At 50.8% G+C, this 27,357-nt stretch overlaps 1 protein-coding gene across 4 annotated transcripts in view; it reads left to right on the top strand.

Annotated features, from left to right (window-relative positions):
- Positions 1 to 27,357, top strand: part of DLG5 (discs large MAGUK scaffold protein 5) — a 99,959-nt gene that overhangs the window by 67,499 nt on the left and 5,103 nt on the right. For 2 of the 4 annotated variants that reach the window (XM_063102156.1, XM_063102158.1), the window contains 20 exons: positions 1,271 to 1,396; positions 3,478 to 3,640; positions 4,094 to 4,221; positions 4,889 to 5,064; positions 5,417 to 5,520; positions 8,079 to 8,171; positions 9,667 to 10,683; positions 11,577 to 11,700; positions 12,131 to 12,275; positions 13,394 to 13,506; positions 14,190 to 14,279; positions 14,586 to 14,736; positions 18,057 to 18,219; positions 18,348 to 18,481; positions 19,152 to 19,298; positions 20,617 to 20,800; positions 21,457 to 21,605; positions 21,863 to 22,033; positions 22,909 to 23,105; positions 27,170 to 27,313. In XM_063102156.1, the coding sequence (XP_062958226.1) occupies positions 1,271 to 1,396; positions 3,478 to 3,640; positions 4,094 to 4,221; positions 4,889 to 5,064; positions 5,417 to 5,520; positions 8,079 to 8,171; positions 9,667 to 10,683; positions 11,577 to 11,700; positions 12,131 to 12,275; positions 13,394 to 13,506; positions 14,190 to 14,279; positions 14,586 to 14,736; positions 18,057 to 18,219; positions 18,348 to 18,481; positions 19,152 to 19,298; positions 20,617 to 20,800; positions 21,457 to 21,605; positions 21,863 to 22,033; positions 22,909 to 23,105; positions 27,170 to 27,313 (3,719 nt within the window). The remainder of the gene's footprint in view (positions 1 to 1,270; positions 1,397 to 3,477; positions 3,641 to 4,093; positions 4,222 to 4,888; positions 5,065 to 5,416; positions 5,521 to 8,078; positions 8,172 to 9,666; positions 10,684 to 11,576; positions 11,701 to 12,130; positions 12,276 to 13,393; positions 13,507 to 14,189; positions 14,280 to 14,585; positions 14,737 to 18,056; positions 18,220 to 18,347; positions 18,482 to 19,151; positions 19,299 to 20,616; positions 20,801 to 21,456; positions 21,606 to 21,862; positions 22,034 to 22,908; positions 23,106 to 27,169; positions 27,314 to 27,357) is intronic. The other 2 variants (XM_063102157.1, XM_063102159.1) reach the window with 1 other exon arrangement.

The following is a 27,357-nucleotide window of genomic DNA, read 5'->3' on the forward strand; positions in this document are numbered from 1 at the left end:
CCAGGGCCTCAGCCAGGGCTGTGGAGGACATCTGGGATGTGGGGAGATCTCCCCGGGAAGCGCAGTGTTTAAGCTCAAGCTTGAAGCATGAGTGGGATTTCTGCAGGTGGAGAAAAGGGAAGGGTGTGGCAGATTGAGGGAACCTATGTGGTGTGCTGGGGCCGGCACGGGCATGGCCGGAGCCCGTCATGTACTTGGGGAGTCACGGGGAGGGTAGGCTGACAAGGTTCCTTAGCAAGGTGGCGAAGGCCTCGAGAGGTAAGCCGAGTGTGGACTTGACCCTGGGCTGGGGTAGATAGGAGAGGACATGGGGTGGTGGCACTGCTGGTGAGGCAACTGCTTGGTCATTGAGGGGCTTCTGAAGGATCTCTTGTGCCTTTTCAAGGGAGAGACCAGTGTCCCTGGGAGCTGGGGTCAGGAGATGGGGATGCCAGACAAGGGGTGTGAGGCTCTGCTAACGGAGAGCAGCTGGGAGCCCAGGACCTGGGGAGTGAGAGGGGAACACCAAGGCCTGGGTGCTCCCTGTCTGCACTTGCTCTGACCCCTTCCACAGGCTTCTCCAGGGCATAATCCTGAGCTTGGCCCTGATCAAGGCTGGGGATGTTTGGGGCTGTGGAGAGGTGTGGACCAGCCCTCTGTATACATGCAGTTCTGGAGGTGGCAGAGTACAGGCCTCCCTGCTGCCAGGTCATCTGTTCCAATCTCCTCTGAATGTCTTAGGTAGTCCAGGGTCTCCTTTCACAGCATCTCACCAACCTTGCACTTTGCATCTGCACAGAACACAGGGCTGTGGAGATGCCTGAGTACTGACTCTGTCCCAGTGGGGCTCCCAGCCTAGTCGTGGGCTGAGGGGCGGCTCCAGAAAGCCTTACATGTGGGTTGTTATGAGACATATGGTGGGTGCCAGAGCACAGGGGCCTGCCAGAGGGGCTGGGGGCTTCACTGCAGAGGAGAGCTCCCTCCCTCAAGTTGGTGTTAGAATAGTGATGTATGGGGAAGGTAGTCCTTAACCCCAGGCACTTTGAAGGTGAAACTGGATGAGCACTGGACATTGGGAACCTTACACATGTTGCCTTGTGACTGCGGTGGGGAGAGGGTGTCTCTCCCCCTCCCAGATCCTCAGTGTTCTCTTTGTTATGCTATGGGCTTGGCCTAGGTGGTCCTTCTGTGCATCGGAATGAGGCAGGTGCCCTCAGGTATTTGTGAGTGGGTATTGCCAGGCTGTCCTTCTGCCCCTCGAGGTGACCTTGCATTCTGCCCCTTCCACCAGGACCCTGTGTGACAATCTGAGGCGGGAGCGGGACCGGGCCGTCAGTGAGCTGGCCGAGACCCTGCGCAGCCTGGATGACACCCGCAAGCAGAAGAACGACATCAGCCGGGAGCTTAAGGAGCTCAAGTAGGCTTGGGTGGGCACTTGCCTGAGTGGGTGTGCACCTGAGAATACCACATCCCCCTCCCCCCCAAGGACAAGACAGCCCCGAGTGCAGTAGTTTGTTCTCGTGTGCAGACCTGGCCGCCTGTCCCTTCATTCTGTCTCAGTCTGGCAACCTGTAGAATGGCTCCTAATCCTATCTCCATGTTGAGAGTTAATTAGAAATTCTCAGACCTGGACAGAAGATGGCACCACCCCTTTGGGAAGCCCATGGGGAAGGACAGGCGCCATGTGCCAAGGCACATAGGAAAGAAAATCCCTGCTCCCAGGCATCCATTCAGGGACAGGTAGGCGTGTATTGTCCACCCATCCGTTTCCCCTCCTCCCTTGCTCATTCTCTCACTCCACAAGGCATTAGGGAGGACCTTCTGTGTTTGGGCCAGGCCCCAGGAAAGAGAACAAGCAGATCTAGTCTCTGCCTTCCTGGGCTTGCAGGGCACAGGAGGAGATGGATCGAGGGTAGGTCTATCACAGAGACAGGCACGTATGTGCAGAACATCATGACAGATTAGGATTTCATGTTTCCAAGGCAACCGCAACAGTAACCGTGGCTCAGCAGTCTGTTGTGCCTATGTTATTTGGGTGCCCATTTGGAAGACTGTTCGGGGTGTTGGGCCACATCTCCTTGGTCCCAGGGTGCCATCTAAACACTTGATGGCCCTTAAGCGGTGGATTAAAAATACAGAGATCAGGGTTTAACATAGACATTGGCAGAACCTATAACTGTCACCATAGTCTGGAATGGGACTCTAGTTGGGAAGCAATGGCACTGTGTCCATTGTGTGACATTTCCTAAGCTGACAGTGTGGTGGGGGTGTGGTGAGAAGCTGGCATGTGTTAGGGCGAGTGTGCAAGCCTCGCACGCTCGAGCGACGCCTTTCAGAAGGGAATGATGGCTTCTTCTCCCCACTCAGCAACATCTCCTACCGAGACAGACGGCTTCATTTATCACATAGAAACCCACACCCTCTGGAGATTGAGTGCTCTGAGCAATATTTCAGGGCTTAAGAGGCAAAATGACAGACGTTCCCCAGGGATGGGTCTAGCAAGTGATGGAATCAGGGGATTCCCTTGTAAGTGAAGGCCTGGAGCTGCAAGTCCCTGGGGCATATGACACGGTTTCTGAGTCTTTTTTCACATCCTCTTTATTGCATCCTCATTTTTTTTCTTTTTTCTCTTGGTGGTGGGCTGTATGGGGATCCAAACCCTTGACTCCAACCAACTGAGCTCACTATCCAGCCCATTTATTTACTGGGTCTTTCACAGAGCTAAAGTTTTTAACTTTGATGAAGTCCAATTTATCAAATTTTTTTTTAACTTTTTGTAGATGGTGCTACACCTAAGAACCCCTCCCCTAGTTCTAGAGTGCAAAGATTTTCTCCTATATTTTCCTTCTCAAAGTTTTGTCATTTTATGTTTTACATTAAATCTGTGATATGTTTTGAGCTAATTTCTATTCAAGGTAGGGGATTTAGATTGAGATTCTTTGTTTTTTGGGGTTTTTTGCCTTGTATGTCCAGTTGCTCCAGCATTATTGGTTGAAGACTGTCCTACCTCTATTGAAATTACTTTTGCATCTTTCGTAGTCATTGGAACTATTTCAAAGTTCCTTATTCTCTGACCCATTGACCTATGTTTCTGTCTCCCTGACAATACTGCGCAGCCTTGATTACTGTAGCTATGTAACAAGTCTTAAAATTGGGGAGAGTGATTGCTCCCACTTTATTCTTCCTTTTCAAAATAGTTTTAACTCTTCCAATTCCTTTTCATATACATTTTAGAATAGTTTTGTCTGTGTCTACCAAAAAATCTTGCTGGCATTTTGATTTGAATTGCATTAATTCTCTAGATAAATTTGGGGAGAATTTCTGTCTTTTTGTAAAAGCCACTATGGGAACACATTGATATCCAAGAGTTGTTGACTTGACCCTTTATTTACTTATCGGAAGCTGGGATGAAGGAGGAGGAGAGGAGCCCCATTTAGCCTCTATAATAACCCGTGTAGTTCGGGGCTGTGGCACAGGTGGATGTTTCTCCTCCCAAAGGGTCATCACTATGGTGCTGTGTGTTTCCAGGGAGCAGATGGAATCCCAGTTGGAGAAGGAGGCCCGGTTCCGGCAGCTGATGGCTCACAGCTCCCATGACTCAGCCATTGACACAGATTCCATGGAGTGGGAGACAGAAGTTGTAGAGTTTGAAAGGGAGACGGTGAGCTGCCTTTGATGGTTTTCTCCCCTGCCCTCCTTGACAGGAAGACTTTGGATGGGAGAGGAGAGGATGGCCCTCTTGCAGTGCCTCCCAGTTTCATGGGTGCTAGTTTGGAGGTTCGGCTTTTCCTCCCAGGTGTTGCAAATGCATCCTTTCCCTGCCACTGTCCAAGCTGGGTTGCAGCAGGTGCGTGTCCTGTGTCTCGCAGTGGATGCTGGTGCAGTGCGTGGAAGGCAGAGGGAAGAGCTGAGTGCCACAGTTGACTCTGGCAGGGGTGTGTGTCTGCAGTGGTTCAAAGGGGCAGATTGCATAGGTTTCCATCCTGGGGACCCAGTGCCCCCTCAAACAAAGAGAAGGATCATTCCCCCATCAGAGTGAGTGGCTTGGGGATTTAAGAGCCAAAAGTTTCTCATCATTGCTTTGTAAAGTGTACTGGTGCTGCTGTTTTGACAGGAGGATATTGACTTGAAGTCACTTGGGTTTGATATGGCAGAAGGTGTGAATGAGCCCTGTTTCCCTGGGGACTGCGGCATATTTGTCACTAAAGTGGACAAAGGAAGCATTGCTGATGGCCGCTTAAGGTAAGAGTTGAGGAGGCCCAGACTCTGGAGGGAAAGCGTGGCCTCCGAAGGACCCAGAGAGAGCCTAGTAGCAATTAAATGAATATATGCAAAGCACAGAGAATGTCTGAGGCCTGCAGGTTCAACTGCTAATATGCTTAAAGGAAACTCCATGCCCCTCAGTTGCCTCTGAATCTGATTTTTCTTCAGTTACCAGGCACTGTCTTCTGATTCTCTGAGCAGGAAAGGTCTCAGGCAATATGTGTGAGAGCCTAGCACGTGTTTCATGCCCATTCCATGAAAAAATAATGATAATTAAATCACTAACACTTATACAGTGTTTACTATTTGCTGAGTACTGGTTTAAGCACTTTCTATAAATTGATTAATCTATACAATCCTATGAGGTGGATACAACTATTGCCCCCATTTTACAGATGACGACACTGGGGCCAGAGGGACTAGGTCACAGAGCTAGTGAGTGGTAGAGCCAGGATTTGAGCCCAGGCTATCTAGCTTCAGCACCTGCAAGTTTAACCGTCATGTGCTTCTGGAAGAGAAAACATTCCTGAACGTGTATGTGGGCCATCTGCCTCTTGGCATTTGGCCCCCTGAATGGGAGTGGTGGGGGGCTACCCACTGGTTCCCAGGCCTGCATGGGTGCTGACCTTGCCTTGCCCTTGCTCAGGGTCAATGACTGGCTGCTGAGAATCAATGACGTGGACCTCATCAACAAGGACAAGAAGCAGGCTGTCAAGGCCCTCCTCAATGGGGAGGGGGCCATCAACATGGTTGTGCGGCGCAGGAAGTCCCTGGGTGGGAAGGTGGTCACACCACTGCACATCAACCTCAGCGGACAGAAGGGTAACAGGCCTGTGCAAGTGGGCAGAGTGCCTCAGGGGTAGGGGGTCCTTTCTTGTGGAGGGTGAGTCATATGTTTTCAGGAGCACTTCATTCCTGGGATGTAGCCCATGTGCTTTCCTGGCAGGAGGTTATCTAGGTCTTGAGTCGTGCTTGTCTCTGAGTGTTGGATTCACCAGACCAGATGTGACTGAACCCCATGATGGGTGGGACACAGATGAGCTGCTGGGATGGGCAGGGTGAGATGTCTGCTGACATCTCCTCTTATGACTTTAGTTAACAAAGATGAGGTGGGGCAACCAGAGGGCAGGACAGCCAGGCCAGGGGTTATGCAGTGACCTCCTGTGGCTTTCAGACAGCGGCATCAGTTTGGAGAATGGAGTATATGCTGCCTCTGTGGTGCCTGGAAGCCCTGCCGCCAAAGAAGGGTCCCTTGCTGTGGGAGACAGGATTGTCGCGGTAAGTCGCAAGACAGAACCAAGGCCATCTGCTGCACGTAGACAGATTACATTTAGGAGGTTTGCACAAGAAGTAATGAACAGTTTTTATATTCGTCTTCTTGGACGTTGCACGATGTGAATATTTAAAAAATGATTTTTTTTTCTGATGGTGTGTTTCTATTTACTGTAGAAAATTAGGAAATACAGAAAAAAAATCTAGGAAGGAAATAAGAATCACTTGTGCTGCTACCATCTATAGATAGCCTTTATTAACATTTTAAATGTATTTCTCTACACATGAATGTGTATTAAGGACAATTTTTAAAAAATAAGTTGATCTGTGGATAATTTTTAAAAAATCTTTACTATTAAACATACCTACTTATTTTTAAGTTTTTTTATTACCTAAGAAAATTTAAAAATAAGTAAGACTTATTTGCTGTAAAATAGTCAAGCAATACAAAAATATATAAAGTGAAAAGTGGTGGTGGTTCTTTTTTCCTTTAATCCTGCTCCTAGAGATGATCTCTGCCACCACCCAGATCATAAGTATTCACGCAAATCTAGATATATAGGTTTGTGGGTTTTGTTTGCTTTTTAAATATAATAATGGGATTTGCAGTTTGCACTCTGATTGTGGCTATCTTTCCAAGTCAATCTCCATTAATCGTAGCTACCTATGATTAATGTAGATAATGGTGTTCTGTTGTTTGATTATGTATAGTTTAAATCATCCCCCTATTGATGGACACATAAATTGTTTTCATTGTCCGCAACTGCAAACAGTCCCGCAGTAAACTTTTCCTGTGTTCACAGCCACTTTTGGGACACCTAGCAGTATGTCTGGTGAATGAACTAGAAATGCTGTGAGATTGCTGAATCATAGGGCCTGCAAATTTAACACTTCTAACTATTTAAAATTGGGAATGTTATGTACTTTTCATGGCACACATACAAAATTCCAGCTGTACAAAAGGCACATAGTAGCAATAACTCTTCCTCTGGTTCTAGACCCCCCATCTACCAGTTCCTACCCTGACAGCAACCATTGTTAACAATTTATTGTGTTTTCTTCCAGAAATGTTCAAGACATGTACATCTACCACATTTTTTTTTTTTTTTTGTAACCCAGGTGGGATCATAATATTCCCAGTTACTCACCTTGCTTTTTGTGTTTAACAGCTTTTCCTGGTGGTCCCTCCATTTTTTCACATCTTAGATCTGCCTTGGTCGTTCTTAGTGGCAGTTAGTTAACAGCCTAAGCTGTTAACCAGCACACGTCCCCCGCCGCCATGGACAGGGCATCTTTGCCTTTCAGAGTAGTGCTGAATGGCCACTGGTACATCCCTCCATGGGGACCCACAGGGTAAATTCCTAGGTGGGAGAATTGCTGGGTCAGTGGGCATGAGCATTTAGTATTCGATGTGATCTTCTGCCTAACTGTATTGTATGGGAGAGCTCATTGTTTCATGTCTTGGCCAATGTTTTTCAGATTTTTGGGTGAGCCAGAGTTGAAGAGCAGTATGGCCATTGTGAAAACTTTTAAATGTGGGAAAGTTATAAAGAAAAACACATTAATTCATCCCTTCAAGATAATCACTCTTCACTTTTCTTTAAAACTTTTGACTTTGAAATAATTATAGATTCATGGGAAGTCGCAAAGATAATATAGGGAAGTCCTATATACTCTTCACCCAGTTTCCCATGATGGTTGCATCTTGCATAAACTATAATATCAAAGCTGTCACACTGACACTGGTACAGTGTGTGTGTGTATAGCTCTATTTGGTTTTATCACATTTTGTGTAACCATCACCATAATGAAGATACAGAAATGTTCCATCACTACGGAGATCTCCTTCCTTCCTTGCTACACCTTTATACTGACACCACCTCCACTTCCCACTGTCCCTTACCACTGGCAACTAATTTGTTCTCCGTGTCTGTAATTTGTCATTTTGAGAATGTTATGTAAGTGGAATCATAGAGTATATGACCTTCTGAGGCTGGCTTTTTTCACTCAGCATTGTGACTGTGAGATCTTTCCACGTGGTTGTGTGTGCTAATAGTCTGTTCCTTTTTATTGCTGAATAGTGTTCATGGTATGGATATATCACAGTTTAACTATTCACCTGTTGACAGTACTTCATTTCACGTGGGAGGTTCAAGTTTACAAAGGCCTTTCATGTCCCTGTTCTTGTGTTCAGTCTTTGCCCTGCCCCTTGGAGGCATAGGTGCTTATCTTCCATTTCATACTTGAAGGAGTAGGGCTGGGAAGTTCTGAGCCAAGGTCTACCATCACACAGCAGGAAGCAGCAGGGCTGCGATGTTCCCCTGTACCCTTGACGTTCTGATCCCAGAAGGACACACTCCTTCCCCTAGAATGTTATCAAGTGTCTGTATTTCATTTACCTTCAAAGCCCAGATGCTCCTCTGGCCTCACTGGGAAGGGCATTTTTTCCCTCTGCCAACTCCTGACTTTGGCGCCTTATGCAACCAGGCCCACAGTCCATCAGGGGATGAAGGCAGGCAGAAACCCTGGCTGGCGGGCCTGACAGACTCTCTGTCTGGCCCTAGATCAATGGCATCGCATTGGACAACAAGTCTCTGAATGAATGTGAGTCTCTGCTTCGGAGCTGCCAGGACTCCTTGACCCTGTCCCTCCTGAAGGTAAGGGCCCCACACCTGCCTCTGTTCTCACCATTGGGAGGGGGGCGAAGCCTCAGCTTCATATCCCAGAGTGACAGCTCAATGTCTTTGGGATCCTTGAAAAAAGGGTATTAGTTTACAAAGTGTGGGGCCTGACTGGACAATGGTTTAAAAACAAAAACAAAATACAACTAGAAAGGCCATGTTGAGGACAGTTGGGTACATTTGAATCTGGCCTGGATAATTAGATGTTCTTAGGGAATTGTTAATTTTCTTAGGTATGATGGTGGCATTGGGGTTTATGCAGGAGAATGGCCTTATTTTGGGGAGGTACATGCTAAAGTTGTGAGAGGTGAGATGTCATATTTGTAACTTATTTCCAGTGTTCTGCAATGTTTATATAGATATAGACAATAAGGGAAATTTTGGTAAAATACTGTTGAATCTACATGGTGGGTTTATGGAAATTCATTATATTTTCTATCAACTTTTCTACATAGTTGAAAGTATTAATAGTAGAAAGCAGGGGGGAAAGGCCTATCCATTTAATTGAGAGATGTTTTTTAAATTCAATATTTATTTTTAAATCAATAGACTTTTTTGGGAGCAGTCTAAGGTATACAAAAAGTCGAGCTGGTCCAGAGAGTTCTCGCGTGCTCTGTCCACCCACCACCACCACCACCCTGTCCTCTGTGCCAAGTTGCCCCATCACTGACGTCTTGCATTAGTGTGGTGCATTTGTTACAATTGATATTGTAATAGTAATGATGACAAAATTGATATTGAGCCAATATTGATGCATTAGTAGTAAATGCATAGTTTAGATTAGGATTCACTCTTGATGTTGTATATTCTGTGAGTTTCGATAAATGTCTAATCTTATATATCCACTATTACAGAATCGTGCAGAAGAGTTTCACTGCCCTAAAAATCCCCCTGTGCTTTACCTGTTCATCCTTCCCTCCCTCCCCTCAAGCTCCTGGCAACCACGGATGCTTGTACTGTCTCCATGCTTTTGCCTTTTCCAGAATGTTATATAGTTGGAATTATACAGTGTGTAGCCTTTTCAGATTGGCTTCTTAGTAATTTAAAGTTCCTCCATGCCTTTTTAGGGCTTGATAGCTCTTTTCTTTCCAGCACTGATTAATATACTGTTGTCTGTGTGTACCACAAGAGATGTATACTTAATCATGAGATTTTACTTTTATGTTTAATAATTTTTAAAAATGTGCAGGACATTGTGCCTGTGAGTTCGGAGAGTGCTCAAAGTCAAGTGAACTTTATGGCTCTCCTGTGAGTTCAAAGTGGCCAGGCTGCGAGAAAACCTTACTGGTAGGGACTGGTGTGCATGCCGTGTGTGTGTGTGTGTGTCCATGCTTGTGTGTGTGCCTCTGTCTGTATGGCTTTCTGTCTCTCTTGGGAGAGTGCAGCGCATTCCTGACCGTCGCTGTACCTGCGGGGACGGTATTCAGCGGCAGCTCCAGGTCCTGCCCTCTTGCCTTCTCTCCCCGCTTAGGTGTTCCCTCAGAGCTCCTCATGGAGTGGCCAGAACATCTTTGAGAATGTCAAGGACTCTGAGAAAATGTTGAGTTTTCGAGTCCATGGTGCAGAGGTCCAGACTCATCATAAACGGAATGTGATGCAGCATAATAACTCCACACAGACGGAGACCGTCTACGCTGACAGGCTGGAGGACAGGAAGGAGCTGGGCCCCCCAGGAGGAAGCAGCTCCTTTCTGCCCAAGCTGTTCCCAGGCGGACCCTTTCAGGTCTCCCCCCAGGCCTGTCCCAGCACCTCCGAGCGTAGCCTGAGCTCCTTCCGCTCGGATGCCTCTGGGGAGCGTGGCTATGGGCTTGTGGACGTGCGGAGCCGGCAGCCTCTACTGCCCTTTGAAACTGAGGTGGGCCCCTGTGGGGTGGTGGAGCCCCCACTGGAGAAGGCGGACCCCGAGGATTCCAACAGCGGTGGGACCTGGCCTAAGGCCGTGCTCAGCTCCACGGCAGGGCCTGAGAAGCTCTCCGTTTACAAGAAGCCAAGGCAAAGAAAGTCCATCTTTGACCCTAACACTTTCAAACGCCCCCAGACACCCCCCAAAATTGACTACCTATTCCCAGGCCCTGGGCCTGCTCATTCCTCCCAGCCCTCCAAGAGAATGGGGCCTCTGACACCCCCCAAGCCTCCCAGAAGGAGCGACTCCATTAAGTTCCAGCATAGGTTGGAAACCAGTTCCGAGTCAGAGGCCACTCTGGTGGGAAGCTCCCCATCCACCAGCCCCCCGAGCGCTCTGCCCCCCGACATGGACCCCGGGGAGCCCATGCACGCATCACCCCCTCGCAAGGCCAGGGTCCGCATTGCTTCCAGCTACTACCCCGAAGGGGATGGGGACTCCTACCTGCCAGCCAAGAAATCCTGTGATGAGGACCTCACCTCCCAGAAGGCAGATGAGTTGGGGCAGAAGCGTCGCCGGCCAAAGTCTGCACCTAGTTTCCGGCCCAGGCTGGCTCCAGTGGTGATTCCTGCTCAGTTCCTGGAGGTAGCGCTCAGCCCTGGGTGCTGGGAGTGGAGCTGGGAGGGGCTGGCTGGCCGCAGGAGCACTGCACAGTGGCTTGCTCCTGTGTCCCCAAGCTCTCACTCAGCCTGGTTCCTTTGCCTTTGTTCTTGGCATGTACTCGGGGGAGGAGAGGGTGGCAAGTGGATGCCAGCAGGAAGTAGCCCAGCTAGGAGATGGAAAAGTGGTGTGGGGTGTGTCCAGCAGTGGGAATCTGACTCCAGGAAGGGAACACTCTTGGATATGGCATTTGGTTTGCTCTTTGCTCAAGAAGCTTTTGAATGTGTGCGACAAAACCAAATGCCACAGACTTGCCTTGAAGGGTTTGGGGAGGTGAGATGACAGATGTCAAACTGTCAGTTGGTAGTAGGATGGCCTAGTTGTGTGTGCTGAAGGGAGAGATGGCAGGGAGGCTGGAGACAGCACCTGTGCACCAATCCCTGCTGCTCGCAATAGTGAAGAGCTTCTCCTACCTGTGTATTTATGTAGTTATTACAGGTGCCTGATGCACATATGTGTTCTCACCCTTCTCACATAATCTGATTTCTTTTTTTTGGTGGCTGGCCGGTAAGGGGATCCAAACCTTGACCTTGGCATTATTGGTACCATGCTCTCCCTAGTAAGCTAACTGGCCAGCCCCCCTCCTTATTTCAAAGCAAAGAGTTTCATTCTCCACAGGTGTCTGCTGAAGGGTTTGTAAGGCAGCTCTTCCCTTCTAGACATGTGAGGCCATGTGGATGAGCAATGACTTCTTTCCTGACCAGCACCTCCTGTGCCCGGGTGGGAAGAGCTAGTGCGTGGGGGACAGAAATGGACTTGCAGATGTCCCCGAGTATTTTGCTGTTTCCAGCAGATACCTCTTGCCTTTGGTTCTGCAGGAAGAGAAGTTCAGGCCAGGCAGTGGAGAACTCTCCCCAGAACTCCAGGAAGGGTCCAGTCACTCGCCAGGGCATTCCAGCCGGCACACCAACCCCCCATTGTACCCCAGCAGACCATCTGTGGGTGAGTTGGTGGACCAGGGGCTGGGCAGGAGGATCTGTGTGCACTCCCAGGGCTGCCTGGTCTCTGGAAGGGAGGAGGCAGGTGTTTCAGGCCGCTGCCATGTGTCTTCAGCTTGGAAATCCAGAGAACTAGGAATCGCTGCCCTGTCTGGGATGGTTGGTCTTGCATTTATGATGTTTCTTAGCTTGTCAGAGCACTATTTCCCCATGGCAGCCTAGGAAATAGGAAGCATAAAAAGTTCTCCTGTTTTACAACAGAGAAAGGCCAGTAGCCAAAGCCACAATGCAAATTGATGGTTACAACTCTAGTCTTCTGGGTGCTTTTCCCAAAATACTGTGGGTGCTTCCCTGGGATCTGGGGAGAGGGCTTGCACAAGTCCAGGGCTTGTTGAGTGCTTTGGGGTGACCATTCTCATCCATCCTATTTCTAGGGACCGTTCCCCGGAGTATGACCCCCAGCACCACCATGAGCTCTATCCTGCGGAATCCCATCTACACTGTGCGCAGCCACAGGGTCGGTCCCTGCAGCTCTCCACCTGTACCCCGTGACATTGGTGCCCATGTTTTGCATCCCAGGTATGCAAAGGCACCCCAGCTGTCCAAGCCCACTTGGACCTAGAGCCACTGGGGCATAAAGAGGCTCATGGGCAGCGCAGCTTCCTTACCTAGCTGGGAAAGGGCTGGTTAGAGCAGTGCTCGGATCCTAGGGAAAGGGAAGGATGCTCTCTTAATTTACTACCATTGAGTTTTAAAAGGTATTTAAAGAAGTGATAGTGATAGCAGATGATATTTGAGTGCTCATGTCCTAGGCTCTGGGCTCTGACCTTTATCTGTATCTCTATCATCTCATCTCGTTGACACAACAATCTTATGAGCTAAGTGCTATTATTGTCTGTGTTTTAGAGATGAGGAAATTGAGCCTTTCAAAGTGAATGTGCTGGCTCAAAGACACTCTGTTCGTCCATTTGCCAGATTTTTATGAAGAACCTACTGTGTGCTCTGGGCTCTTTTAATTCCGAGGGGACCAGTGATGAATTAGAGACAGGCTTCTTACTCATGTGGTACTTTGTGCTCAAGTGAGGGAGGCAGACAGACGAAAATAAACTGAGTGATATCAGATGGTGCTGAGCAGCCCTGAACACAATAGCACAGGGTGACAAGCTGGACTGTGACTTGGGAGCGGGTGGCAAAGGAGATGAGGTACACCTGGGACCAGTATGGGGGGAGCTTGACAAAGGGGCAGTGGGTCAGGAGGAGGTCCTGGGTCACAGGACACAAACCTCATGGGACCTGCAGCCGTCATCAAGAGTGAGGCACATAGGTTTCCTCTCCAGGGTCCTCAGTGCCTAGCTAGCCTCCCTGCTCACCTCCTGGGAGGAGACGCCTCATCCCCAGGCCCAGCCGGGTTGCAGAGCCTCCGTGTTTTCCTGCAGCAGTCCCTTCCTCCAAGTGAGCCAAATCCTGAGCCCGTGGCTGAAGCATATGTAACACTGGCTGCCATGTGTGTGCGGCCCTTTCTGGTGCTTGAAGGTTCTCATTGGAGGCCACCTCTGAGATGGGGCCAGGGGCAGTGCTGACCTGGGTCCACTGCCTGTGGCTCAGGGCGGCCCAGGCCTGTGGCTGTTTTGTTTGACAGCACCACGTCTGGTCCTGCTCCCGTTCCTGAGCCCTTCAGCTCTCTGGTTCTCGTGCAGTGCCCAGCACCAGGGACGTCTGAGCCTGGACCTGAGCCACAGGGCCCGCAGCGACTACTCTGAGATGAGAACCTCCCACGGGTCCAACTCGCTGCCCTCCAGCGCCCGCCTTGGTAACTGCGCCACTTGGATGTTCTGCTGTGGCAGGCAGAGGCCTTCTCTTCATCTCCGTTGCATCCTGATGCCCACGCCTCCTGGTGGGCTGCCCACACCTCCTGGTGGGCTGCCCATACAGCTCCTTTGCCCTCCCAGGGCTGAGCGCGGCTCCTTCCTGGGAAGGACGGACGCCTTTGCTGGCCAGTGGCGCCCACTCTGACTCAGAGGTGTGGCCTTTCGCCTTCAGCCTTCTTCGGTGGCTGTGTGATTATCCTAAATGACCCCTTGACTAAGAGTCCGGCTCCTGTCCCTGAGCTTGTTAGTCATTCTGGGGTGTTTTATGTGGCTGTTCACTTAGGGAAAATGGAACCCAGTGTGGAGTCTCGCGGTTAGCTTGTAAAGAGACCCTGGGGAAGTCTTTGGTGCTGGGGAGGGGAGGCAGAGCAGCACCCTTGGCACTGAGGTTGCTGCTCCTGGGTGGGACATGAGTCTCTTGTGCTCTGGTGCTGGAGCAGTCTAGGCCTGCCCGGTTTATCCAAGCACCAGTTCTCTTTTGACTGTTCCACATCCAGGCTCCCTCAGGGATAACTGGCAAGGCCAGCTTTGCATTTTATCGTCCTGATGGCTAAGGTGGTGGTGAGGGGTGAGGGATGGTGTTTCATCACAAGGCCTGAAGTTGTATCTCCTTACACAACAACAGGGTCTTCGAATAACTTGCAGTTCAAGGCAGAACGCATTAAAATCCCATCAACGCCCAGATACCCCCGGTCTGTTGTGGGCTCTGACAGAGGTGAGAACTTTGGGCGTTCCCCTCCCCCGCCTGTCCTGTTGTCTCCCCACTCTCCACAGTGGAGTTTTCAGGCACAACGGCTGACTTCCCAGCCATCTCATCCCTCACTAGTGTTTGCTGAGCCTGGCTGGAGGCCTGGTGATATGGGGTGGAAAGGCACCGTGGAGCCCAGCACCTGACCTCACAGCCGGGTGGTGCAGTTGGGGCCTGGAGCCATGTGTCTGGACCCCTCTTCCTGTTTCTCTTGGCTGCTGGAGAGCTCAGGTGCGAGATCTCAGCCTGCTTACCCTGGCCCTCTCTCGTCAGGTTCACTGTCACATTCAGAATGCAGCACTCCTCCACAGTCACCCCTGAACATTGACACCCTGTCCTCCTGTCGCCAGTCTCAGACCGCAGCCTCTACGTTGCCCAGAATTGCCATCAACCCTGCATCCCTTGGGGAGCGGCGAAAGGACAGGTGAGCATGACTGGGCATCTGTGTCAGGAGCAAACCGGTGCACAGCACATCCCAGCAGTGGGCCAGGGCAAGGGAGGGGCTTGTTGGTAGAAGCAGCAGGAGTTGGAACATCCCATTATGATGGCGACAGTGATGTCATGGCACCAACTACTACTTCCTGGGCCCTTGTTTGAGCAATTTATATGTTTTAAGTTATGAAATCCTCCCAGTAACCCTGTGAGTGTCATCATTTATTAGTCCCATTTTACAAATGAGGAAACTGGGTCCAGAAAGTTGGAGTGATCTGTCTGTGGTCAGGAGGTTAGCAACTAGCCTGTACTAATCAGAATCAGGACTCACTCATACCCTTTGCTTTTTGGCCCTAGAATACAGCTGCACCTGTTGGTTCTTCTCCTGCCCTTCCTCCATCCCCCAGCTTTTTATTGTGAAATAAAATACACATGAAAAAAAGCAGCATGTAAAGAGTACATTTATAGCTTAGCTATTTATTGGTTTGTTTTAAAATGTGGCACAATGTCTACGTAGGATATCAGGTTAGTTTTAGGCTTGATGTCAGTCCAGAGGCACCTCCTCTGCGGAATCCGTACCCATCCCCACAACACTCTGCACCACCTTATCCTGCTGTTGTTCCTCTAAATGGAACTTACTAGATTGTATTTATATCTAAAAAGTTCTGCCTAGATAATAGATCTTCAGGAGAGCTCATTAAACTTGAACATGGCTTTATTTATGACTTAAATGGAACAGAGCTACTCTGTGTACTCGAATCCAAAAAGCTGAGGCCCCCGTAGTTGTCAGTTTCAGAAGGGGCCCTGCATTGAATGTTTAACTTGAACATCTTAACTTGTAAGACCTCGCACCCAGAAAGTCTGAACCTGAGAGAACATGAGGGAGAAGAAGTGTCCCTAAAGCCCAGGCCTGGCCCCAGGAGGGGAATCAGGTGCGTAGGGAAACCCAGGAGTTCTCAGCGCTTGATACAAACAGGAACGCAGGTGGGTTGTTTTCTCAACCCCAGCTCTGGTCCCCGAGAGGACAAGACCTTCCATGGAGTGAAGTGGGTTCCTTAATAGTAGAAAGGGCCTCGTCCCATGTGACCAAATGTCCTCTTAGCACTCTACTGTTGTGCAAAGAGCCGAGAACCCCTGCTGGGGAAAGAAAAGTGTGAGTGATTCCAGTCCTCACGGTGCTTATGATCTAATTACAGGCAGGATTTAGCACATGTGAGCTGACTGAGCAAAGCTTACTTAATAAAAGTAGATGCTTTTTTCCTGATTCAGATGTATACTCTCATAGACTCATGATAGAAAGCTGGGGAAGTTAGAAAACTAGAAAGAGGAAAAGTCACATATAATCTCTTACCAGAGATTCAATCACTATTAACCTTTTGATATATTTATTTTTTTAATGGATGTTTTATTATTTATATTATTTTATATGCTTATTCACATCTCTCTTAATATTATGCTTTAAGCTCCTTGCAATATTATTCATCTACTTCATAAACCTCTTCTACAAAGCAGCCTTACTATTCCAAGAAAACTTTTGTGCATATCTTAAAAAAATTGACATCTTTCAGATGACTAAAAAGTAAAGATTACCTGAAATCCCCTCAAGTGGAAATAGCAGTGTTAACATTTTTGTAATGTCCTCCATAGAAATCTGTTTACGGCTAAACACACGCATGGTTTGTGTACAGATGAGCACAAATGAAGGACACTAATATGCCTTCCCATGCCACGGCTGTCCTCTGCATCTTTCCATGTCAGGAGATTCTGACCTATATCATTGGCAGCAGAGCTCCCTGGCTTCTCCTGTGTGGGTTGTCATGACAGTGTTGTGACTTGCTTCTTTATGAGATAGATGTGTTGTGTGGAGGTGGGACAGAGGACAGGGTGTTCAGTGAGGACTGAGAAGCCCCAGACCGGAACCCAGCTCTGCCCCACCTGCAGAGTGGCCTCGGAAGGGAGGCTTCTTCCCTGCTCTGGGTCTGTGTTTCCTCATCTCAGGCTGGGAGCTAAGGATAGTGTCATGATGACTGCCTGCTAAGGACTCTTGCAACTAGAAACTGTCAGGCGCCTTAGCACATGTTAAGTGGGAGAAGTGACCGCGGGGGAGGCCGGGGACTGATCTGAGTGAAGGGCCAGGGGAAGAATTGCAGAGCGGTTGAGCTGGGGAAGTGAGAACGCGGATGAGGGTGGGAGAGAGAAAGGATGTTTCAAGAAGAGTTTTAATTTCCACTGTTCTGGGAGGTCTGGGCCCTGAACCCTGGGCACCCCGGCAGAGGCCTGCTGAGCTCGTGGGCTGCTCTGCCTCCAGGGGACAGGGGTGGGCTGGTTTAGTGGCTCTGCATGTGAATTCATCCCCAACCATGTGCTCTGGAGGGGACCCAATGAGATGTAGATCAGGCTGGCTCTTCCCTCAGCCTTGGCCCGATCTCACTCTAAGCGGAAAAGCTCAGGCGTTCAGGCCCTGGGAGAGCGGAGCTCAGGACAGTGTGCAGTGCCAGTCCTGGCGGGAGGCTATCTTTTCTGTCTGGTATGTTCCAGGTATCTATGGTTGTCTTCCTTCTCTCAGTGCCTCTTCTTCTCTTTCTAACACTTCCACCTTCCAGATATCTACCACCACAGGTCTCCTTTGAGGCTGCTGTGGTTGCCAGGCCCAGGTCCTCCTCCCTGAGGAGTCTGAAGTTGGCCTGACAGGAGGCTCCCTGCTGAGCCCTGTCCCCTTGTGCCCTGGGGTGTGGTTGGACAGCTGTCTGGGGGCATCAAGGGCATGGCTGCCACCATAATCCATGCCTTTCCTCTGCCTTTTTAATGGCTTGGATTTGCACAGCTGAATTCCCATGGTCAGGTTGTATTGCCCTATGTAGTGGGTAAATGTAAAAAGTGATATTTTTTATTATCTCTTTGGAGCAAATATTGTTCTAGAAGCCATATCCCTTCCTCAGAAGGCATCTGAGATCCCTCCTGTGGTGTATAAATTGCATATGGCGAGGCACCTCCTCACATAATAAAAATCCAAGTGTTTTCCCCATATCTGTCAGTGTTTCTAGTTCACTTGGACCCTTCTTTGTGTGCTTGGGCCCAGGTGCTTCCAGGTCCATTTGCCTGTGCTGCTTTTGTATTGCTCGATGCTGTGGGAATGGGAACCCTGTGTCATACAGAGGGGGAGCTCATCGTGTCCCCATCTAGCCATGCCATTATGGGAGCATCTACGCTCTGGGGTCCTCTCTGCATAGCCTGAGTGCATGCCTGATCTCAGATTCTCCCCAAGCCATTCCTTTGGGTCTGAGTCCCTGAAACCTTGGTCTCTTTCCCAAGGCCTTATGTGGAGGAGCCACGCCATGTGCAGGTGCAGAAGGGCTCGGAGCCGCTGGGCATCTCCATCGTGAGTGGAGAGAAGGGGGGTATCTATGTCTCCAAGGTGACTGCAGGAAGCATCGCTCACCAGGCTGGCCTGGAGTATGGGGATCAGTTACTTGAGGTGAGAGGGATCTGCCCTTCTGCATCACACCCATGGGTAACCCCCATGGAAACACACAGCTCCCAAGTCCATGTCCCCGGTTCCCAGCCACCACCCTGCCCCTGATCCCCCTGTGGGTGTCTCCCCAGTTCAATGGCATCAATCTGCGGAGTGCCACGGAGCAGCAGGCACGGCTCATCATCGGGCAGCAGTGTGACACCATCACCATCCTGGCCCAGTACAACCCCCACATGCGGCAGCTCAGCAGCCACTCCCGCTCCAGGTGAGCGCCGGGGCCTCCTGTGCTCCAACTGGGCCAAGCGTGGAGAGAGGGGCACAGCAGGTATACTGCTCATCTCGGGGAGACCCAGGGGCCAGCTGCAAGTTCTGAGGATTCTGTGGCTTGTAAGGGGACACTTGAGCAGCCCTGGGTTTTGGAGAAAGTGCATAGAGAGAGAGGATGTCTCCTCCCAAGATGAGGTATGGAAACAAAAAACTGGGGCCCCTGGACCCCTGGGGGCCTGTGGTGGCCAGGAACTGATGCTCTGGGGGCAGGATTCTCACACTGTGTCCATGAGCAGACACTGGACACCTGCCTGCACCTGCCCCTGTGCTGTGGTTCACAGGACAGACGAGAGACAGGGAAGACATGCCCTATAGTGCCACACCGCACGGCTCAGCAGGGGAGACAGGATGCACAGAGGAGGAGGGACAGGGAAGTCATGTGTTCTCTAGGCTGCACACCTTCAGAGAGGATCCCTGAGTTAAGGACAGATGGGGAGGAAAGGATGGGCAGACTCTGTGGGACAGATAACGAGTCCAAGGTCCCAACCTTCTGCCCTTCCCAAGTCTCAGGGCTCAGAGCTGAGTGAACGGGTCACCACTGGAGAGGGTGGCCCCCAGGGTTTGAGTGCTGGGAGCTGCTCCTTATTCCTTTTGTTCTCTGTCCCCAGCTCCCACCTGGACCCTGCCGGTACCTATTCCACCCTCCAGGGCAGCGGTGCCACCACCCCAGAGCTTCCCTCTGTCATCGACCCGCTGGTGGAGCAGGAGGAGAGCCCGGGGACCCCCCCTGCCAAGCAGAGCACCCCTAGCTCCAGGTTGGCAGACATGTGCTGTGAGCCTTCCTTTCGGGTGCAGCTGAGCACGTCTCCTGAGGGGTTGGGCCCTGGCAGCCGGCCTCGTCCCATGCTGCAGGCCACCCTCCAGGTCTGCAAGATTTTGGACGGGAGCCACCCCATTCACTTTTCCTCCCTACTTCCCTCCTTCCCTTGCTCTCTTTCTCTTCTTTTCTCATTGACTCCTTCACCTTCCTCCTTCCTCTCTGTCCACCTTTTTTTATTCTCTCATTTTCTGATATTGTCTTCAGACCCAATCCCACAGTCATCACCCAGCCAGGCCCTGCGGCTCTGGCCATCAGTAGCAGTGTTACCCCAAGGAGGTGACAACCAGTGCCCGGGCACATGCAGCACAGTGCAAGTGCATTGGGGAGCACTGCAGGCTGCTGTGGAGCAGTTAGGAATCGTCCCGGCTGTGTGGCCGGGAGTGGTGACAGCTGGGCTAAGTTGTTCAGATGTGCAGGAACCAGGGTGGGGCATGGAGAGAGGTCTGGGCGGAGGGAGCAGCATTTGTGCGCACAGGAGGTGGGTGCTCCTGCGGAACTGCGCAACATCCAGCCTGGCCTGTACAAGGGAGCCGTTTGTCTGGCACCATGGGTCCCTGACCAAGACTGGCATGGAGGAGACCATGCAGCAGTCTGCAGCAGGGCTGTCACACTGGAACCCACCTGCAGCACTGTTGTGTGTGCTTTCTGGCAGCACAGTCTTACTCAGGGCTGCCTTTTCCCCTGAGTCCCCTTCATCAGTCTGCATTGCTGTTTGCTATTTCCTTCACTTGTTTGTTGATCAGCTCATCCTCAGCTTCCCTCCTTGGATTGTAAGTTCCTTGGGGGCAAGCGCTGCCTCCTCAAGAGTGAGCTCGGTTTTTGGTCCACAGAAGCCTTTTAGCAGACACTTGATGAAGGAGTAATTGTGCGTGGACAGTGGGATGGACTTGACTTTGCTTAGGCAGAACTCAGTTAGAGAAACAAGTGCAATCCAGGTGAGAGAGACACCCCCTGAGGCAGGAGATTGACATCTGGGCCTAGAAGCAGGGGCACTGGTTTCGAATCTGTCCCTAACTGGCTTTGTGATCTAGGGCCATGCTCCCTGTGTACCTCAACATCCTGCCCTATATGCTAAGTCAGTAGAACTAGAGCCGCAACAAGACTGCCTCTCGGCTGCCTGTGGTTCCAAGAACTCCTCCTAAGACCCTGTGAAGCAAGCAGAAAACGGGTAGGATGGTAGCCACCAGTGTGTCTTTTCAAGCATTCCTCCGTCCTTGTGCATGATGGAGGAACCTCATTTTTCTTCCCAAAAGGATTGCAGGAGATACCAGCAAGAGGACCCTAGAGCCACGCCTGGTCTTCATCAAAAAGTCACCACTGGCACTTGGGGTGCACTTGTGTGGTGGAAACCTGCATGGAGTATTTGTGGCAGAGGTGGAGGATGACAGTCCTGCCAAGAGTCCTGACAGCCTTGTGCCAGGGGACCTCATCCTGGAGGTGAGTTCTGTGTGGCTGAGCGGGCCATGCCACTGTTCACCTGCACGTTGGGCTGGCTGTAGCCTCAGGAGGCACAGAAGACAGAAGAGCCCAGCCTCTCACCTGGGCACCGTGTCAGGGTTGATTTCTAATCCTTGTAAACCCAGAATGCTGCCAGGCCCCTCGGTAGGTCATTGGGAAGCTAGGCAGGCCACCGAGAGGACCTGAGGACAGAGCCCCAGCTCAGGCCCTGGGCACCAGAAGAAGAGGTTCTCTCTTGTGAGCAGCAGGAGTCTGATCTGATGGGATGGGATTGTCTCCTGTTTCATAGGGGAGATGGTCCCTAGACATTTAAATGCACAAGTAGCATAAGCAAGCCAGAGCCACATTTTGAGGACCCTTTCCTTGCTGGGGACCCAGAACAGGGTTTTTCGTGAGATGAGCTGTTGAGGGCAAAGCTGATGCTCAGCAGATGACCTGGTGGCCAGGGAAGGTGCACAGGACTTGGGCGCTGGGAGACCACGAAGACTCAGCCTACCTGCAGACGGGAGGCAGGCAGATTCTCAGTTGAGGAGGGGACGTGGAATCTCTGCCTTAGCGCCATAACTGACCTCAGTGGTGCCCAAGCCACCCTCTGGCTTCTGCCTTCTGACCCCATTGCCCCCATCCCTGGGTAGTATGGCAGTGTGGACGTGCGGAACAAGACGTTGGAGGACGTCTACGTGGAGATGCTGAAGCCCAAGGATGGTGTCCGCCTGAAGGTGCAGTACCGCCCCGAGGAGTTCTCCAGGATCAAGGGCCTGCCTGGCGACAGCTTCTACATTAGGTGCCAGTATCCAGGGATTCTGGGGATTTGGGCAGGGGAGGGGCTTCCAGTGGGGCTACATCTCTGTTCCATTATGTAAGGCATGGGGCTCCCTCTTTGGGCACCAGCACCAGAATGAGGAGATCTGGTTGCCCATGGTATCTGGAGGCAGCTCAGTGCAGAATAGGGGCCTTAGGGTCTTGGCTGCGGAAGGCCTGTGGCTCATTGTTGAGCAGCCAGAGGCCTCCTGATTGCATTCCCTCTGTCCCTCGGTCCAGGGCCCTGTACGACCGGCTGGCAGAGGTGGAGCATGAGCTCAGCTTTAAGAAGGACGACATTCTCTACGTGGATGACACCTTGCCACAGGGTGCATTTGGGTCCTGGATGGTGTGGCAGCTGGACGAGAATGCCCAGAAGATGCAGCGCGGGCAGATTCCCAGCAAATACGTGTAAGGGTCTCCATCTCCAGGTGGGGGTGGGGGCTGCCAACCCTGGAGCTCTTCCATGGGGTGAAGTGGTGGCTACAGGAGGGTGAGTCTGCTGCCCATCTCAGCCTCTGGTCTTATACCTTTGCCAGAATCACTCCTGCAGAAAGCTGCTGCTTGTGTAAGACAGTGCTATGCAGAAGCACCCTGGCAAGGCAGGGGTATGACTGTTTTTTAAAACAGATTTATGAAGATATAATTCATATACCATACAACTCACCCAGAGGGTACAATTCAGTGGTTTTTAGTTTATTCACAGATATTTGCAGCCATCACCACAGTTACTTTGTGAGTACTTTCATCACCTCAAAAAGAAACCCCATGCCCATTAGTTATCACCCCTTGTCCCTCTGTCCTCCCCACCTCCACTTGGCTCCCAGCCCAGAACAACCACTGATCTACTTTTGGTATCTATACATTTCCCTGTTCTGGACTTTCACGGAATGAATCCTATAGTACGTGGGTTTTGGTGTCAGGCTCCTGTTGCTGAACTTGTTTTCAGGGTGCATCCATGTTGTAGCGTGTATCCCTGCTTCATTCTCCCTGTGGCCGGAAGTGTAACTTGTAATGACACCAAGTGAAGGCAGTTCCTTTTGACACTGAGCGGAATAGACCATAGTAGAAATTCGCCAGCTCTGCTAGCTTGCCCCCGGTGCTGGTGTTTGCGTCACCTGCAGCAGCGGTACGCAGGGGTTCTTAGGGGCGTGGGTGGTGAAGCGGAAGACCTCTAGAGGAGTGTGGCAGAGCCTGGCTTCCGGCCTAGCCCTTGCTTTCCTCACGGGAAGATGCGCAGGGGTCCCAGTGTCATTCTCCAGCATTGTCATCCCCTGTGATTACAGGATGGACCAAGAATTCTCCAGGAGGCTCAGCATGTCTGAGGTCAAAGATGACAGTAGTGCTGCGAAGACGCTGTCAGCAGCTGCACGCCGGTCCTTTTTTCGAAGGAAACATAAGCACAAACGCAGTGGGTCCAAAGATGGGAAAGACCTCCTTGCCCTGGACACCTTTTCCAATGACTCCATTCCACTCTTTGAAGGCAAGTGGCTGAGCTCGTTTTTCCAGTGGGCTCTCCAGATGAGGTTTGCTATTGGTCTCCCAAACTTCTCAGCAGGGACTTTAACAAGACAGGGGTTTGCTTTGCTTTTGTGCTACCTCAGGTGTAGGTAGGGCATCACTTCCATCCTCAAGTTCTCCTCATGGTCACCACCTGTCATTGCAGCTCCAGCCATCACGTCCATGTTTCAGGAAGGAAGAAGGGGCAAGGAAGTGTGCCTCAACTGAGTGTGCCTCTTTAAACAGCTTGTCTGGAAGTCCAACCCGCGACTTCCCCTTACATCTTGTTGGCCCCTCACATCTGCAAGGGAGGCCAAAGGCATGTTTTATCTGGGTACATTGTTGGCCCCAATGACACAAGTTCTGTTAGTAAGGAAGAGAGGAAGGGCAGGAATTGGGAGGGCGAAAAGCAGTCTCTTCTGGTTTGTTTAGGGTTTATGACAGGCTGCCTGATAGTTACCAAGGGTCACCAATCTCTGCAGATCTTTGGCCTTTCCGGCCTCACTCCTGTGTTCATTAATGAGTTTTATGAGACCCTCCCAGGGCAGGACACTGTGCCAGGGCTGGAGTTGAGTGTTAGGGAATGTCAGACACTCTGGCAGAGATGGCCCTTGTGGAAAGGGTGCATCTGTCCTGTGAAGCAGGACGATGCAGGACCCTGGCACGTGTCCACTGTCCTAGAATGTGTGCTCTACCAGGCGGGCAGGGAGTGGAGGTGGCGGTGAGCAGCAGAAGGCAGGACACCTGGCTCCCCTCATGCCCCTCTGTCCCTGTTTACTTGTAAAATTAAGACCTTGGGTGTAGTGAGTTGAGTGAATAGCCCCTGTAGTTCATGACCCTTTGTCACCATTATTTGGGATAGGGGGTGGCAAACCACAGACCTGGGCAGATGTGACCGCTGCCCAGCAGCTGTAAGCATGGCTTTTACATTTTCCAGCGTAAGATGTGAAAAGACCATTAGCCTTTTCTGTGGTGACAGTCGCACAGTTTTGCCTTTTTGCCTTCAGAGCCTGAAATATTTACTTACTGTCTTGCCCTTTGTAGAAAAGGTTGTTGGCCTGTTGACCAAGGCAAAGTTTCTCTCTTATGTTTTTTTTTGTTTCCCTTCACTTGTTGTGTCTCCTCTCAAAGTTCTCCAGTTCCTTCTGCCACAGACGCCGTCTTCGCTGTGCATGGCTTGTGTCCAGTGCATGTGTTTGTGTCTTTGAAAAATAGCCATTTCTCTATTCTTCCTGTCAGTTCTTCAGGGGTTTTTTTGCACTGTATATTTGAAGTTGTCCTTAGGTGCATATGCCTTTTGAATTATTCTGTCTTCCTGGTAAACTGACCCTGTTATCATTATGAAATTTCCTTCTTAGAAACTTAGCTTGTTCCTCACAGCTCAAGAATTTGGCAACTGGCTGTAGGAGAAACCTTTGATATCAGACTCAGTTCTTTGCCCCATCCTTCCTTCTGGAGTCATGGCCCTTGAAGTCCTGGCCGCCGTGGCAGTACTAAACACCATCTTGGTGTTATCTGCTTTGGAGAATCCCCAAAACTACCTGGTCCTCAGCTCTTAGAGGCTGGAAGTCTGAGATCAGGGGGCCACATAATCAAGTTCCTGTGACAGCCCTCTTTCAGGCTTGCAGACGACCACCTTCTTGCTGTGTGCTCACATGGTGGAAAGAGTGGAAGAGGTCTCTGCTTTCTTTCTCTTATAAGGCCACAGTCCTGTCAGATAAGGGCCCTACTTTTATGACCTCATTTAACCTTAACTTACTTTCTAAAGACCCTATTTCCAGATATAGTCACATTGGAAGTTAGGGCTTCAACGTATGAATTTTGAGGGGAACACAGTTCACTTCATAGCGCTTATTAAAGAAGGTCATTGCACTGTGCCCTAAGACTGTACCCCTAGGGGCCGAGCCTTTGCTCTGCCCTGGTTAGCCGTGACCTTGGATGGGCCATTTCTTCTTCTCTGGCTACATAGAGAAGTTGGTGTTATCAACACGGTGCTCTAACCAGTTGAGTTAACTGGCCAGCATAGATGCTCTCTAGTCCTATGATTCTGTAATTATGTGGACTTCTGACAAAGCAGATTATTCAGGGAGGAAAAGGAATCTCCTAAATCGGAATGCTAGTAGTGGTTAAGGTAGAGTATGATTTGTGTTTAAGTTGAGGGAACACTGACAATGTACATCAACAGGAAAGTGGGTAAGTAGGTGCAAAGTGTCTGTGCAGGGATGTTCCAGAGCAGTAAAGGAGATGAACACGAGTCAGCACAGATGCACGTCAGAAACTCAACCCCGAGTGGAGGAGGGACTCACAGCATATTACAGTATCATACCACTTTTGTTGAACACACACACATGTTTCTACTTTGTTTTGAGCATACAAAAATTAACTTAGAAGAGTAACAACCATCTGGAAGGATGGACTTCCAGTTGATTTTACAAGGGTACTTCTTAAAGCTCATGGGGAGATTTGTTTAATCTTAATTCTATTTTTCCACAAACTTTTTGAAGTATACTCGTTATTGTTACCTCTGAGGAGGCTGGTGGAGAACCGGCATGAGAGGGGCTGGGAGAGAGGATATTGGCTTTATCTCTGCTCTTCAGTTTTTAAAAGAGAGGACATGTTTATAGAAGCTGTTTTTGGAGGAAGTTCTTTGTCCTGTGACTCCTGAGAAGCTTCACTCAGAAATGCATGGGGGTTCCAAGGCCGTGAATGTGACCGCCAAGCTCTCCCGCTCTTCTGTAGCAACAGTTGACCGGGCCCTGGGTCGGGAAGTGCTGCAGAGATGCGCCGGGTAATCACCAATGTGGGGAGGACGTGCAGGGGCGAGGAGCGGGCAGGAGAGGCCTTGCGAGCTGCCCTCGGTTCTGCCCACGCGGTCCGTGTTTCCAGAGCCTGGTGCTGGGTCTCGTACCACACTCGGCTTCTCCTAAGCCTCTGCCTCCTGGTTCCTCCTGCCCTCGTCCTCCAGTCCTCTGTGCTCCACAGATATGACAGGTCCCTCTAGCTGGGCCCCTCACGAAAGTCCCGCAAGCCCACTCTCATCTCGAGCTCTGCCCCCGCCACCCCTTCCCTCCTGAGCCTCCCCAGCGGTCCCTTCGTGCTCTGATATTTGCTTAACCTGCTGGTCCCTGGAATCGCTTGTTCTGGTGCCTGGAGTTGTCAGGCATCTCTTGCTGGTTGTCTTGCTTGTCACTGCTGCGCTCTCTCGACCCTGGTTAGAGTGTGAGTTCTTAATGGCAAGGACTGTGCTTTTGTGTTCTGTTTCGTGTTTCTGACGTGCCGGCACAGTGACGTTTATCAGGGAGACTCCAGGAAGATATTTGCTTGCTGCTGTTCATACCATCTCTCCCTGCAATGACTTTTGAATTCATTTGGTGGGAGGGGAGGTTTACTACATGTGTCAACTAGAGCATTGGTGTGATGCTTCGGTGGAGACAATGACAGTGGCTTAAGGCCTATACAAAGCCTATTTGTCTGCCACATTCCAGTCGGGTAGTCCAGGGAGGCAGCTGTGCCCTGAGCATCGTCTGGGGACCCAGGTCCCTCCTGTCCCATGGCTCTGCCATTTTCTACGGGTTTTTTCTTCCTCATCTGCATGGTCAGAGCAGGCGCACAACACCCTGTCTGCCCATTCTGGCCTGTGGGTGAAGGGAGAGTACATGGAGCCTCACCTCTGTGTCCCACTGGGCAGGTGTGGATCACATGACCATACCTACCTTCATTGAAGGCTGAACCTGCCCATGCTCAGGGACTGTGTCCCCAGAGAGCAGAGGAGAATGGAGGACGGGGGCGGGTGAAGCAGGCGTGAGACATGTAAGGAAGAGTTGGAGCAGGAGGAAGGGCTTGAACAGCTGGTGGAGACCATCTGCCTCCCGTGTTCACAGAGCGGAGGGAACGTGCCCCACTGTGCCAGGGACGTGGGACTTTCAGTGCTGACACTGGGCAAGATCCAGGCAATCCGGGGTGGGTGAGGTCAGGGGCAGGGCCCCAGCCTCTTTCTGCCTGCCCCTCCAGGGTGGGCCCATGACACTGTTGCTGTCTCTCCCTCAGACTCAGTGAGCCTGGCCTATCAGCGGGTCCAGAAGGTGGACTGTACATCTCTGAGGCCTGTCCTGATTCTGGGGCCCTTACTGGACGTGGTGAAGGAGATGCTGGTGAATGAGGCACCTGGCAAGTTCTGCAGATGCCCCCTTGGTAAGGGCTGCCCTCTGCCTCCTGGGCTGTGTCTTTCTCTCTGT

Source organism: Cynocephalus volans, chromosome 7 (assembly GCF_027409185.1).
Source record: "Cynocephalus volans isolate mCynVol1 chromosome 7, mCynVol1.pri, whole genome shotgun sequence".
In the NCBI taxonomy this organism is placed as follows: Eukaryota; Metazoa; Chordata; class Mammalia; order Dermoptera; family Cynocephalidae; genus Cynocephalus; species Cynocephalus volans.